Source organism: Oreochromis niloticus, linkage group LG12 (genome assembly GCF_001858045.2).
Source record: "Oreochromis niloticus isolate F11D_XX linkage group LG12, O_niloticus_UMD_NMBU, whole genome shotgun sequence".
Lineage (NCBI taxonomy): Eukaryota > Metazoa > Chordata > Actinopteri > Cichliformes > Cichlidae > Oreochromis > Oreochromis niloticus.
In genome coordinates, this window is record NC_031977.2 from 38,054,447 (window position 1) to 38,068,235 (window position 13,789).

Consider the following 13,789-nt stretch of genomic DNA (forward strand, 5'->3'; position numbering starts at 1 on the left):
ACAGATGTGTCAGAACCTTTGATAGTTATTGCACACAAACAGGCTGCAGCTGGTTATCAGATAAGTATTAAATTAAATGATGCTTTTTAAGCAGTGTAGTGCAAATTAAATGAGCCAAACTGTAACAGCTTTAGAGAACTCTGGCTAATTTTCAGTATTTTCTTCCATGCAAAAGTAAATAGTTGAAGTGATTTCAATGTAATACTGAAAAAGTGCACTGTATAATAAAACTAAAACATTTTGATAAAGTATAAAAATGTAAACGGGTAATACAAAGTGTCAACTCCATGGCCATTTACAATCTATTTGAAGTCACACGTGCAGTTCTTGCAGTAGAGGTTATTACAGAGTCCTGTTTTAATGTCCTCTGCTTTTTTAACACATGAAAAATTCTTATTTGCCACATCCACAAACCCCTTACATCCATCCATCGTAGCCATTAAACCAGTGGTTGTATCTCAAAACAAGGAGCTTCTCAAATTTCTCATCAGAGTCTGTTCCTCTTTGGAGAGAAGACGAGCTTCTCAAGGCTACAGTCTTTCTATTCGGGCACTGGATGGCGTAGCTGCATTGTATCTGAGTGAAATATTCTTTATCAGTGTGTATCTATTCAGAGTCCATTCCATGTGATCCTGATTTGAAATAATCTATGACTTGACTTTCTGCAGCAGCAGCAGAGGTGTCGTGGCATGTTGGTGTGCTGGTACCTGCTCGTTGGTCTTTGTCAAGGACAACCTTCCGACACTCTGCCAGCAGACTTGCCTTGGTCTTGTCCTTCACACACTGGCCTGCACACACCACATTATATATCATGTGCATCTTTAAAAATATATTGCATTTGACATTTTTCATAATTGTTCTTTTTAAAGTACATGGTTTCTGTTCTTTCTTTACAGCAAAAGGTCTGCTCTGAGTCATACAACTCTAAATGGTAAATGGCCTGTATTTATATAGCGCTTTAACAGTCCCTAAGGACCCCAAAGCGCTTTACATATCCAGTCATCCACCCATTCACACACACATTCACACACTGGTGATGGCAAGCTACGTTGTAGCCACAGCCACCCTGGGGCGCACTGACAGAGGCGTAGAATAAGATGTATGAACTAACAATATGCATTTTCCATCCATATGTATAAAATGCAATTGTTGGGTAATTGGTTAAAACCAAAAGTTCTTACTGTGTAACTGCCTCTGGAAGATTTTCAAGAATTTGCAGGCTACTGCTAAACTCCAGGGTCTTAAACATCCATGTCTCCAGTGTGGGTAGGAGTGTCCCATCAAAAGTGTTGTCTTCTCCCTGAAGAATGTCCAGGGCTGCTGTAAGTGGCCTCGTGACAGTGAAGAACTCCCTGAGTACTGCACTGTACTGCACGCACACAGAGCGATGTTCCCGCTCTGTCATGGCTGTGAGCTCAAACTTGAAGAAATGGTAAATGGCCTGCATTTGTATAGCGCTTTACTCAGTCCCTAAGGACCCCAAAGCGCTTTACACTACATTCAGTCATTCACCCATTCACACACACATTCACACACTGGCGATGGCAAGCTACATTGCAGCCACAGCTGCCCTGGGGCGCACTGACAGAAGAAGATGGTGTTCAGCTCAACCACAGATCTCACAGATTCGAGCCAGGGAATCATAAAATGAATTCCATCTTGTCGTGCAAAGAACGAGCAGTTTCTTTCCAATAACACCATCCACTGTCTCTGCAGCCACTGTTGAACGACTGGCCTTGTTCCATAACCCTGTGCACTCTGTGGTAGCACTTCTGTATACCGTTTTTGTTTCTGGCTGTGAAAGTAGCCACTTGTCATTATCATCACCAACACTGGTTTTACGGCATCGTTCATGTTTGTAAAAGTTACTCATCCTCATCATTCTCAGAGTCGTCCTCCTCAACTGGCTGGTACTTTTTGAAGACCTTGACAAAATTAAAGCCATTGTCCGTCACAGTTGATGTTATTTTGTGGGATATGCCATAGTGTGAGTGAATATTGTCGAACTCAACAGCAATATTATCATGCGTATGGCGACCCTTGAATCTTCTGCATGCCAGTGCTGCTTTTTTTCTCTGCATGCTGTGTGGATTTATCCAATGTGCTGTGACACCAAGATAGCTTTTATTATATGCAGTCCAGATGTCTGCTGTAGAGACATATTCTAACTCATTAAATGTCTTTTTAAGCTCGACATTCATTTTAGCATACTCGGTGTCTATGTATTTGGAAAAAGTCTTTCTGCGTGCCGGGCCGACCCCTCCTCTTGCTGATATCTTGGCAATAAGAGACTTGATGGAATCCGACTGTTGGTAAAGACACTCACTGACATACCTGTTATCAGTCTGTTTAATTCAGCCTGTGTCACAGATGTTTGTGGAGAAGAGAAATCAAGCTTAGACTACTTGGATCGCGCCGCTCCATCTCCATTGTTCGCTGAGCTCACGTTAGCCTCACCTGGGTTTGGACTGCGCCTGCTAGCATCAACACCATCGTTCTTGGCGACCAGTTTTGTTGAAGCATGTGACGGTGAGCTTCGTAAGATTCGAATTGCTTACAACTGATGTGGAAAAGCACTTTGCTCCAGGCCATAAGTCACATTTCACATACAGATTCTTGCCTTTTCTCTCTTTGAGTGAAAAGTAACGTCTGTACCTCCTCTTAAAAAATGCTACCTTCGAATTATCCGCGCTCTCCATGACTTTTGTTACTGTGCTTATCTGTTTGTATGTGAACATACGCCCAAGTCTACCTCTGATTGGTTTTCCATGACTACTTTACTTTTACTCAGCCAATCAGCAGCACTCGTGCGATTGTTTTGCCCTCCTAGCTCACAGCAAGCGGAAGACGACTTCAACCGTGTGAAAAATAGTGACACGTCTGCATCGCATTTTCCTGTTAGTAACGGTAACGGCATTGTAACAATAGAAATAGTAATTAGTTAGATTACTCATTACTGAAAAAAGTAACGCCGTTATTCCCAGCACTGTTGGTGTCTATACGTAATTTCCCTTCATAACACCTGTAAGGGGGGATGATGACTTTTTAATTTACCTGGATTAAAATGTGCATTATTAGGGGGCGGGGCCACTGTGTAGGCTGTAAAATTGGATGTTTAACGTGGCGGTCTGTGGGGACTGACTCAGACCACACCCATGTTTCCATTTTAATTCTGAAAACTCTCTGGCCATATAAAAACACACACAGAAAAAGAGTGCGTCATAGTGATGGCCAATGATGTAACCCTCACCATGAAGAAATGCTGGCCAATCAGAAGGCCACAAACAATAACTCTGATATCTTGAAAAATCTTTCAGCACTTTTCCCAAAGCTCAGTGATCCAAAACGTCACATGCATATAGAGATTGAAAATGTGATGTGTCATTCCGGGGTAAAACCGCAAAGGATTCTGGGAACGAGTGGCAAGTGGTACTAGCACACGCTGCCTTTCACATGAAAACAGTCACACAGCCATAAAAAGAAACACAAAAATGGCAAGAAGCTGTTGTATTATTAAGGCAAGGCAAGGCAAGTTTATTTATATAGCACAATTCAACAACAAGGTAATTCAAAGTGCTTTACAGAGACATTAAAAACAAAATAGATAAAAAGCATGATTTAAAATTGATTAAGACAAGCAAGCAAACAAACAAACAAACAAAACAGTATATAAAATCAAAAATCAAAACAGTATATAAAATCAAAAATCAAAACAGTAGATAAAATCAGTAGTTAAAAAGTAGGTTTTGAAATTTAAACTTAAGTGTGGATTTGGTGCTTTATTCAAAAGCAGCTGAGAACAGGTGAGTCTTCAACCTGGATTTAAATAAACTGAGTGTTTCAGCTGATCTGAGGCTTTCTGGGAGTTTGTTCCAGATATAAGGAGCATAAAAGCTGAATGCAGCTTCTCCGTGTCTGGTTCTGACTCTGGGAACTGATAAAAGACCGGATCCAGATGACCTGAGAGATCTGGAAGGTTCATACTGGGTCAGGAGGTCACTGATGTATTTCGGTCCTAAACCATTCAGAGCTTTATAGACTAGCATCAGAACTTTAAAGTCTATCCTCTGACGGAAAGGCAGCCAGTGTAAAGACCTCAGAGCTGGACTGATGTGGTCCACTTTTTTGGTCTTAGTGAGGACTCGAGCAACAGAGTTCTGAATGAGCTGTAGTTGTCTGACTGATTTTTTAGGTAGACCTGTAAAGATGCTGTTACAGTAATCAAGCCTACTAAAGATGAATGCATGGACTAGTTTTTCCAGGTCCTGTTGAGACATCAGATCTTTTATCCTTGAAATATTCTTGAGGTGATAGTAAGCTGATTTTGTTATTGTCTTAATGTGTTTTTCTAAGTTTAGGTCTGCATCCATCACTACACCCAAATTTCTCGCCTGGTTTGTGGTTTTTAGGTGTATAGATTGAAGTTCTCTGGTGACCTGTAATCGTTTTTCTTTGGCTCCAAAGACTATTACTTCAGTTTTGTTTTTGTTTAGCTGGAGAAAATTGTGGCACAGCCAGTCATTAATTTCCTCAATGCATTTACCAAGAGCCTGTACAGGGCTTCGGTCTCCTGGTGACATTGTGATATATATTTGTGTGTCATCTGCGTAGCTATGATAGTTTATTTTGTTGTTCTTTATAATCTGTGCCAGTGGGAGCATGTAAATGTTGAACAGAAGGGGTCCCAAGATGGAACCTTGGGGAACTCCACATGTGATACTTGTCTGCTCAGATGTGAAGTTACCTATTGATACAAAGTATTTCCTGTTTTCTAAGTATGTTTTGAACCAGTTTAGTACAGTTCCTGAAAGACCTGCCCAGTTCTCCAGTCGTTTGAGTAATATGTTGTGGTCAACTGTATCAAATGCTGCACTGAGATCCAGTAAAACTAAGACTGACATTGTTCCACTGTCTGTGTTCAGACATATGTCATTAAACACTTTGGTCAGAGCGGTTTCAGTGCTGTGGTTCTGTCTAAAACCTGACTGGAAGGCATCATAGCAGTTATTCTGTGTTAAGAAGTAATTGAGCTGTTGAGAAACTGCTTTTTCAATGATCTTACTTAAAAATGGGAGATTTGAGATCGGCCTGTAGTTATTCATTTGTGTCTTGTCAAGATTGTCTTTTTTCAGTATAGGTTTAATTACAGCAGTTTTTAGTGATTCTGGAAACACACCTGATATTAAAGAAAAGTTGACGATCTGTAACAGGTCTGACTCCAAAGTCTTTGTGACCTTTTTGAAAAAACTTGTTGGCAGGACATCTAAACAGCAAGAGGAGGAGTTCAGTTGACCTAAGATGTCCTCCAGGTCTTTGCTGTTAATAGGGTGAAACTGTTTGATGGTGTTTAAACAGTTTTTCGGTGGACACAGTACATATCCTGGATCTGCTGTTGATGTACCAATTGCTTGTCTAATCTTTTGGATTTTTTCTGTGAAGAATTTGGCAAAGTCATTGCAGGCCATGGTCGAATGAAGTTCAGCTGCCACTGACACAGGAGGGTTTGTCAGCCTGTCAACTGTAGAAAATAAGACCCGAGCATTATGACTGTTTTTGGTGATGATGTCAGAGAAGTAGGACCTCCTTGCACTCCTCAGTTGTAAATTATAATTGTGAAGTTTCTCTTTATAGATGTCATAATGAACCTGGAGGTTTGTTTTTCTCCATCTGCGCTCAGCTTTCCTACACTCTCTTTTTTCATTTTTCACCAGTGTGGAGTTTCTCCATGGAGACTTCTTCCTTCCAGAGATAACCTTCACTAACTGCAATAGCCGGTCGCATGACAGCCACGGGAAGCCGACGGGTAAAGAGATCAGGTTTTATCGGATTACGTCGTGGAAGAGAAATTGTTTATGTTTCCGAAGTAACAAAGAGCCGACGGATGGCCTGGATTGCAGCCATTCGAAGACCAAATATAACGTCCCAGAACACTCCAGCTCACATGTTAGTCTGCTCCAAGCATTTTCACAAAGGTAAGTCTTCTGTTGTAGTTATTACGTAATTTATCATAACATAATTGTTGATGTAGGTTACAATAATAATATTGATTTGAATTGAATTCGCTGCGCTATGCTGCTTTGTTCACTGTGGCTTTGTGGGCTAATGTTTGTTGTGTTTTGTAGGAAAACCAGCCTACAAAATGCTGGAATGCGATCCAGACTGGGCACCTCTATCACCCTGGGTCAGACCGAGTTTAAAGCTGCTACCACAGCCAGATTTGATCGGTTAAGAGAGAGCGCGAGATCAAAACAGCCACGAAACGTCCCGCATATATGTGCCCAAGGGTTGTATTGAAGCAATCAAGTGATGAATAACTGTTTTCCAGTATGTTGTTTTGCAATGTTGGTATTTTTTTTTGCATTGTTGATTTGTTTTTCACCAAAGCAGCTAATAAAGCATGATGGATTTTTACAATTTTGCCTCTTTCTTGTAGGATTCTATAATAGAATGAAACAATAATGCCAGTTAGAAATAAAGACAATAAATTGAATGAATTACGAAACACTCATTTTATTTCTATTAGATCTGAAAATGTTGTGTAATACTACAACCTGAAACAACAAATAGATGCGTTGACCTGTACAGGAGATAAAGGAAAGAAACAGCTGTGAAATGGAATAGTCCAAATCACCAAAGTAAACTGGACCTGGGCTTGTTGGAGGGATCTGAAGTTAATAAACATCTTGTGAGTGTCTGCACTCACACTTAGGACCATATAATAATAAATATGTGCGTGATGAAAGTTGGGCAGCAGGCTAACGTCCTTACTCCACTCTGTACGGGTCTGACCCCTTCACTCGTTTGATTTTTTCCTCCTACTTTTTTTTTTGCCTTTTCGTCAAGTCTGTCTTTGTACGGACCTGCCGTGTTCTCCGTCGTTTTGTACACAACTGTTTTTGGGGCAAATAAAATGCAAGTAGGGATTAAAACCGCAGAATTAATGATTACCGGTGCTGGAAATACTTGCGCTTGATGCAGTGTTTTGATTTTGTTGCCATTTGTACCCACAATGCAATGCGCGAAAGTCACATGGTCTGGTCTGTCAATCTCTATAGACGCACCTCACTCTGTGAACCAGCCTCTGCTGGACATTTGAGGAACTGTAGCTGTTGCTGCTTCCTGTGTGTCAGTGTGGAGGCAAACAGCAGCAACAAGTTCAGACCATTGACTGTAGAAAACAGTCAATGGTTCAAACTAATGCAGGTTAAACTGCACACCTGAGGCTTTTATCCTCAGCACGCACACAGAGCTCGCCTCTGACGCAGAGCAAACTAAACTCTGAGCCGATGTTTACCGAACGCGTCGACGAGCATTTACAGAGCGCACACGACCTCTCTGGGTCTGCACAGAAAAGCAGCAGGGTCCAAACCCAGAGTTCATCCTGACACGTTCATCAGCTGACGCCTCACCTCTCACTAACCCCGATCCACCTCGATGATCTAAAAGTCACTGCGTTCAGTTTTTTCTCTCGAACATGCTCTGAAGGCGGGGCTTTGATCAGGTCTGATTGGCTAACACAGCAATATTTATTAATTTACTGATCAATCGCTCTTCATCCACAGCAACAAAGCTGAAGTGCTCCCTCTGCTGGTTATATGAAACTCTATTCATGGACACCTGTGGGTTGTCTTTGTGCGTGTGGATCACAGGTGTTGTAACGACACCTCAACAGCACCTTCAGAAATATATTTAGTGATGATGTGTTCAACATCTGAATGATGTCAGCAGATCCCGTGTAGGTGTTTTAACACATCAGTGCTTACCCTCAGCCTCTAGCACACACCTTTGGTATCAAAAACTTGGGTGTCCACGCCGCCCACCAATGACACCTGATGTGTGCCCGGGGCAGCTGAGGTTTACGACACAAAGAACCACAATGGTTTGAGTGAACACTGAAGTTACCTGGATATACCAAACACCTGCTTCCTGGTGGAGGCTCTGCTCGAGCACGTTCAGAGTTAAAATCTCCAGTTTCTTTTATATGAGAGCATCAGCAGTCAGTCATCAGGTGTGAGGCCTGGAGCTGCTCCACCTGCAGTCACACACCTGTGGGTTCTCACCACAGCGATACACGTTATTGGTCTTTCTACACTGCTGCACGCGCGCGCACGCGCGCACACACACACACACACACACACACACACACAGAGCACAGGGCCACATGCTCACTGAACCGCTGTGACCAACTGACTTTAACCTTGCGTTTCTGTGATGAGTGCAGCGCTGTGTTGGCTCCGCCCTCCTGTTCAGGTGTAGTTCCACAGCTTTACCAGCAGGTGTCACTTGTTAACAATTTAAAAAGGCCTGCACCAGTAAGAGTAATCAGATTACACACCAATCACCCACACAGCTCAGCAGAAACTCTCCAGACTTACTGTTAGAACACATTTCACAGTGACATCACTTCCTGTCATGGCTCAGGTGAAATTTTATTGCTGAAGTTCAGAACAACGTCTGCCCTTTTTATATGTAATTTAAAACGGCCACGCTGCTTGTGAGGGTGGCAGCGTGCGAACGGCGAGCTTTGAGACTCAAACATCACAACACACGTTTCAATTGTCAAGGCATCGTTTGTTTTATTCTCTTTGATTTAACGAAAAACCGTCAAGACTTTGTGGAAAAACGTTAATGCAAAAGAAACTTCCAAAAGGCAAAGTCACAAATGCAGCAACATGATTTAACAGAATAAAAAAGGGGGCGGGGCAGAGGGGGAGCAGGTGGATCTCCATCAATAGGAATGTTGAATGGTGGAGGGGTGGAGCCTAAACAGGGAGCAGCTACAGGGCGGGCGGCCAGGAAGGGCGGTGAGCTCAGAGCTGCCCGCAGTTGGCGATGATAACCTTGCCCTTGGGTTTCCCACTGCTGGTGCCGTAGGACTCCATCTTCTTCACCACGTCCAGCCCCTCGACCACGCTGCCGAACACCACGTGCTTCCCATCCAGCCTGTGGGTGGAGAGAGCACCGTCAGGACACAGTAAGACAAAAAAAACAAAAACAGTCTGAATACACTAAACCGACCTCCAGCTTTAAGACAACCACGACACCTGCTCAAAAACGAGCTTCCTTTATTACCTCCTTCAGCCAAGGAGACAGGATCCTTGAGGAAACTAGCAGACCACGCCACCAAACGCATCGTAAAACTGTCTGCGCGCCACGACACGTCCTGACTAAACACTGCTTGGAGAGATTTAAATCTAAACGTGGGGGCGTCGTCTCCTCTCAGGGCCGCCCCGTGATGTCAACCACAGCGGGTTCACTGCAGCCATAACCAGCAGTCACCTGAAGAGGGAGTGAGTGACACGCAGAACAAGTGTGCTGTGAGGAGGATCTGCTGACCGACGCCAAGACGCTCTGAGTACATGAGAACGATTCCCCGTGCGGCCAGAGCCAAGCCCACGGACGGGGTTACCGTGTGGGTCAGTCCTGTTTGTGTCTGCAGGCTGAGTTTGGGTTTCCACCACGTGCAGTCCCCTCCCACCCCTTCGCAGGTTTAAACCACGACGACACACTAACAGCGGTTTTAGATCAGTGCTTTCGTTGCTCGAGCTCTTTGTGAGATTAAACCTCGTCTGCAGCCATGACCGTGGGCCGAGCCGCGCGGTTAGAGGTCATTCCTGTTCATCGTTACCGTCTCAGACGTTAGAATCACTTTATTATGTTCTATAAACATTTTATTCTGAGCAGTTTTACTTCAGGTTTAACTCAAAGACTAAAACGGCGTCATGTTTGACGGACTCCCAGCTCCCGGAGGCTGATGACGACATCATCTAACCATTACCTCTGGTCATTTGATAAAATGCTCCAGCACACAACCCAGAGCAGGAATATTACATCTCATCAGTGCCGATGGATCACTTCACACCAGCGCGGGTCTGACTTCCTGTCTGTGAAGCGTGGGCCCGAGCGCGTACGTACCATGCCGTCTTTTCGGTGCAGATGAAGAACTGGGACCCGTTGGTGTTGGGGCCGGCGTTGGCCATGGACAGGATGCCGGGGCCGGTGTGTGTCAGGCTGAAGTTCTCATCTGCGAACTTGTTGCCATAGATGGACTTTCCTCCGGTTCCGTTGTGGTTTGTGAAATCGCCGCCCTATGACATCAGAGGCACGTTACAGATCATATGTTCAAACAGGTAAAGAGTACTGTAGCATCTTATTAATTCTGCTCTCACTTCCTCTATAGAACCTGCACTTTGAGCTCACCTGGCACATAAACTGTGGGATGACGCGGTGGAAGCTGGATCCCTTGTAGCCGAATCCCTTCTCCCCGGTGCAGAGGGCGCGGAAGTTCTCAGCAGTCTTGGGCACCACATCAGCACGGAGCTGCAGGAACAAAGTTCAGAGAGAGGGAAGGGATGACTTTGATCTCGAGACACCACCTCAGCTGGCAGCTCCTACATATGGTCGCCAGCCAAACCCTGGCGGTTTATCAGCCATGGTGAACTTTGCTCAGCCTTACAGCGGCCCGCTCCGTGGCACTGCAGGTAAACGTAGCCAGCATGGCCGACTTCTGCTCAGCCTGAGTGGAAGAGCTGCAGCACTGCGTCTGCAGGGCCCCCACAGCAGTGACGCCACCACGGAGGCATGACCAGAGGTGCAGCAGGGTGAGGTCTGCAACTGCTGCGCCTGCTCAGCAGAAACACAATCCGCACCTTCATCATTTATCCTCCATCTGCTGCGACCACCGGGAAGCTCCGGTTACCACCCCCCAACCAACCCTGACAGGAATGCAGCTGGTCCCGGTTTGGGCCGTTTTTAACGCGTGCATTCTGGGAACGCCCATAACGTGCTGCTGCTACAAGCACAAAATGGCTGGACGGCTAGTACTGATGCTAGCTATTTTTAGCCTGCAGTTAACCCGGTTAAACAAACATAAGCCCGCCAACGAAGCGCCTCCATAAGCGGCAGTTCGGTTACGTAAGGTTAGGTTTTCACACCGGGAACAAAGGGCCACACGGTAACCCCACATCCGCGTCTCAACTCCCCTCCCCCCGCAGACCGCGTCAGCTCAGTGGAAGCTTCCAGAAGCAAACAGGGAACAGCGCAGTTAGCCTCGGTGGCTAACAGCCGCAGAACCGGCTACTCAAGTTTATCACACGAGCCTCAGAAAAAGCGTTTCCCCGCCCCTTCACCTCACCTCACACAGGCGACAGTTCACCGACAGCAGCGCGGCTTTCCCGGGTCAGCGAAGGCCGCGCAGCCGCAACAAAGAGCCTGCAATAAATCTAGCATTAGCATCGCTCATTCGTCGGCGGGTAAACTACTCGCTCCGGGGGACGCGGGCCCAGGCTGCGCCTCCATGTGACTCGAGTTTGAGCCATTTTCCGACCACTGCCAACCCGCTGGTCTCCAATCAACCGGGGACTAATGGCTGTGAGCAGACAGGCAGTCAAACCCGAGTCGGTCAGCCCCGGGACGCTGACATTGACACCAAAAATCACACTAGCTGCATTCTACGCGCTAACGGCGGCATCTGCAGTCGGCCCCGGAGCGCCCCTCCGCGGCCCGTCAGCGCGCATCGAGCGGCGCTGGCGAGCAGCCACAAACACGTGCACACGGTCCCCCCATCACGCTCGTGACAGCTCGGCTAACTGCTGTGATGCTACAAGGAAACGGGAGGCTTCCCCCAGCAGCTGAAGCCCGGTCCGCGGTGCCAGGAAGAGCCGTGGCAGAGGTGACTATCGGCACCCAGCAGCGGTTACTAACCACCGGCTAAATTCAGTAGCAGCAAGCCCCACCGACCCCCGGGATAAACAACCGGCCTGCGCACCGCAGCAGCGGCCTCACCTCCATCACGATCCGGCCCACGGGCGAGTCGTTAACGGTGATGTCGAAGAAAACTTTGGGGTTGGCCATTTCAGCAGGTCGAGCTGGAGACGAAGGACTGAGGAGTTTTCCGGCAAAAGGACTCAACGGACCACAAGGAACCGAAAAAGATGGAGGTCTGAGGATAAAATTTATATAAGACGCGAGTGGGCGGCCTGAAATCCCAGCGAACCAGTCAGTAACGCGGGATTATTTGATTGAAGCGTGTTTAATCCAATCAGCAGAGAGAATAGCGAAGGCTTTTCTCTAAGTGGACGAGCGAAGTTAACGGTGTGTTTGATTCGTATGTCGGGCCGACCCGCCCGAGCGGGGCTTGACTGTTGGGAAGGCTCCAGTCCTCGGAGCACCGCCCCGTCTCGGCGTCCAGTTTAGGGAAAAAGTGAATCTCTCGCGTGCCAAAGTAGCGCGCGCTACAAAAATAGACAACGCGAACATCCAATGGCAGCAGAGCACACGAGGTGGTGGGAGGAGTGAACGTCAAGTGTGGCAGCGGGAGCGTGCCGGGGGTGGGGGGTGCGCGGTCACGCGGCCAGGGCGCGGTCCGGTGTTTCCTGCAGAGAGCGGAGTTACTCATCGTGGAAATTTACTGCGCGCGGAAAAGTTCAGCTGCGCGAGCCGATAGAAGCTCGAGACGAGGTTCAGCTGCACAGCTCAGCGCGCAGACTCAGACTGAGCTACGTCACAGCTGCAGGAGGTTCATCAGGAAATCAGCTGTAAACAGTGACAGAGAGCGCGTGCACCACCGCAAACACACTGTAACAGTCTGATTAAAGGGTCAAATTCCCCCACACTGCTGTGCGAAAGTCCTGACCCCCCCCTCATCAGTTGCGGGAAAATGTGAAACATGTAGTGATTCTGAATCACTACGTTTCACATTTTGAATTTTGAAACATGTAGTGTTATATTCACGGACGTACCTGCAAACACAACATGAGCCTGACGGTGTGAGCAGCTCTGTGAGGGTCTTCAGGAACAGTTCTCATTGCAGGGAACAGAAGATGATTGGCTGAAGCTCCAGGTCATCTCTCCTGTGTCGGATGGATTCTTCCTCTTTCCTACAGATTTCAGATGCTACAGATACATTTTTAGGCCTCACACTTGTTCTTCCCAGATATACAAAGTTTTCAGCTCGCAGCTCTTTGGGACTCTGCTCACTGGTACAAAAATACTATTTTATGTTAAACTGTTATCAGTTTTCAGATTCAGCTAAAGAAATGGGAACAGGTGTGTTTGAGTGACAGGCAGTGTAAAGTGCACTCAGGTGTCTGTGCACACACAACACCGGCTCCTCGTCCAGTCAGGAGCCTTTGTGCTGCATGAATGATTCATAGGTCAGAGTTAAGAGGCTTAACGGGGAAAATCGTTCAAGTGCCGATGCCGCCGAGCTGCTGTTCAGCGAGCTATCGATCAGTGAACTTTAATGACCTTTCAACACATAGGTGCTGAGAGAGAGAGAGGGGCTTCCTGTTTAAAATCTTAAGGTCAGCTTTTCTCAAAAATAATGGAGCAGTGAATACCGGGAGAGGCCTCGAGGAATCAGTTCAACTAAGAAAGCCATCTGTGGGACAGGGAACAAAGACGCAGTGCTGTAAATGTGCTCCGTGTCCAGCAGTCACAGTAAAACCTGCAGAAACCTCGGCGCCCTCCACGCTGCCTCACAACAAATCAAGGCGTGCATGTGTGATCTCTTACAGTGCACTGGACTTCCTGTTCCCTGCACATAAGCTGATCGTGTTTCATTAACCGATATGAAATCTTATAAATCTTCACCTGCTCGATTTGTTCCCAGAATGTTTTTCCTGTGCTCACGTCCTTCATCGGGGAATTAAAAACTCACATATCTGGATTCAATCCTGGGCTCAGCTGTTTAAAAGATGTAATCTGGATACAAACCATCCCGTTGGGTAACCCAGCTTTTACAGGTTTCCAGTACTCTCACTGGGCTGCGGGGGGCGCCAAAACTCAC

At 46.4% G+C, this 13,789-nt stretch overlaps 1 protein-coding gene across 1 annotated transcript; it reads right to left on the bottom strand.

Annotated features, from left to right (window-relative positions):
• Window positions 1–8,550: 8,550 nt before the first annotated feature.
• ppiaa (peptidylprolyl isomerase Aa (cyclophilin A)) lies at window positions 8,551–11,962 on the bottom strand. The gene is made up of 4 exons (XM_003455486.2): window positions 11,785–11,962; window positions 10,201–10,320; window positions 9,916–10,088; window positions 8,551–8,943 (listed from the first exon to the last, which is right to left on the bottom strand). Exons 1-4 carry the CDS (start codon window positions 11,851–11,853, stop codon window positions 8,811–8,813), a joined length of 495 nt encoding a protein of 164 aa, XP_003455534.1. The 5' UTR covers window positions 11,854–11,962; the 3' UTR covers window positions 8,551–8,810.
• Between the last annotated feature and the right edge of the window lie 1,827 nt (window positions 11,963–13,789).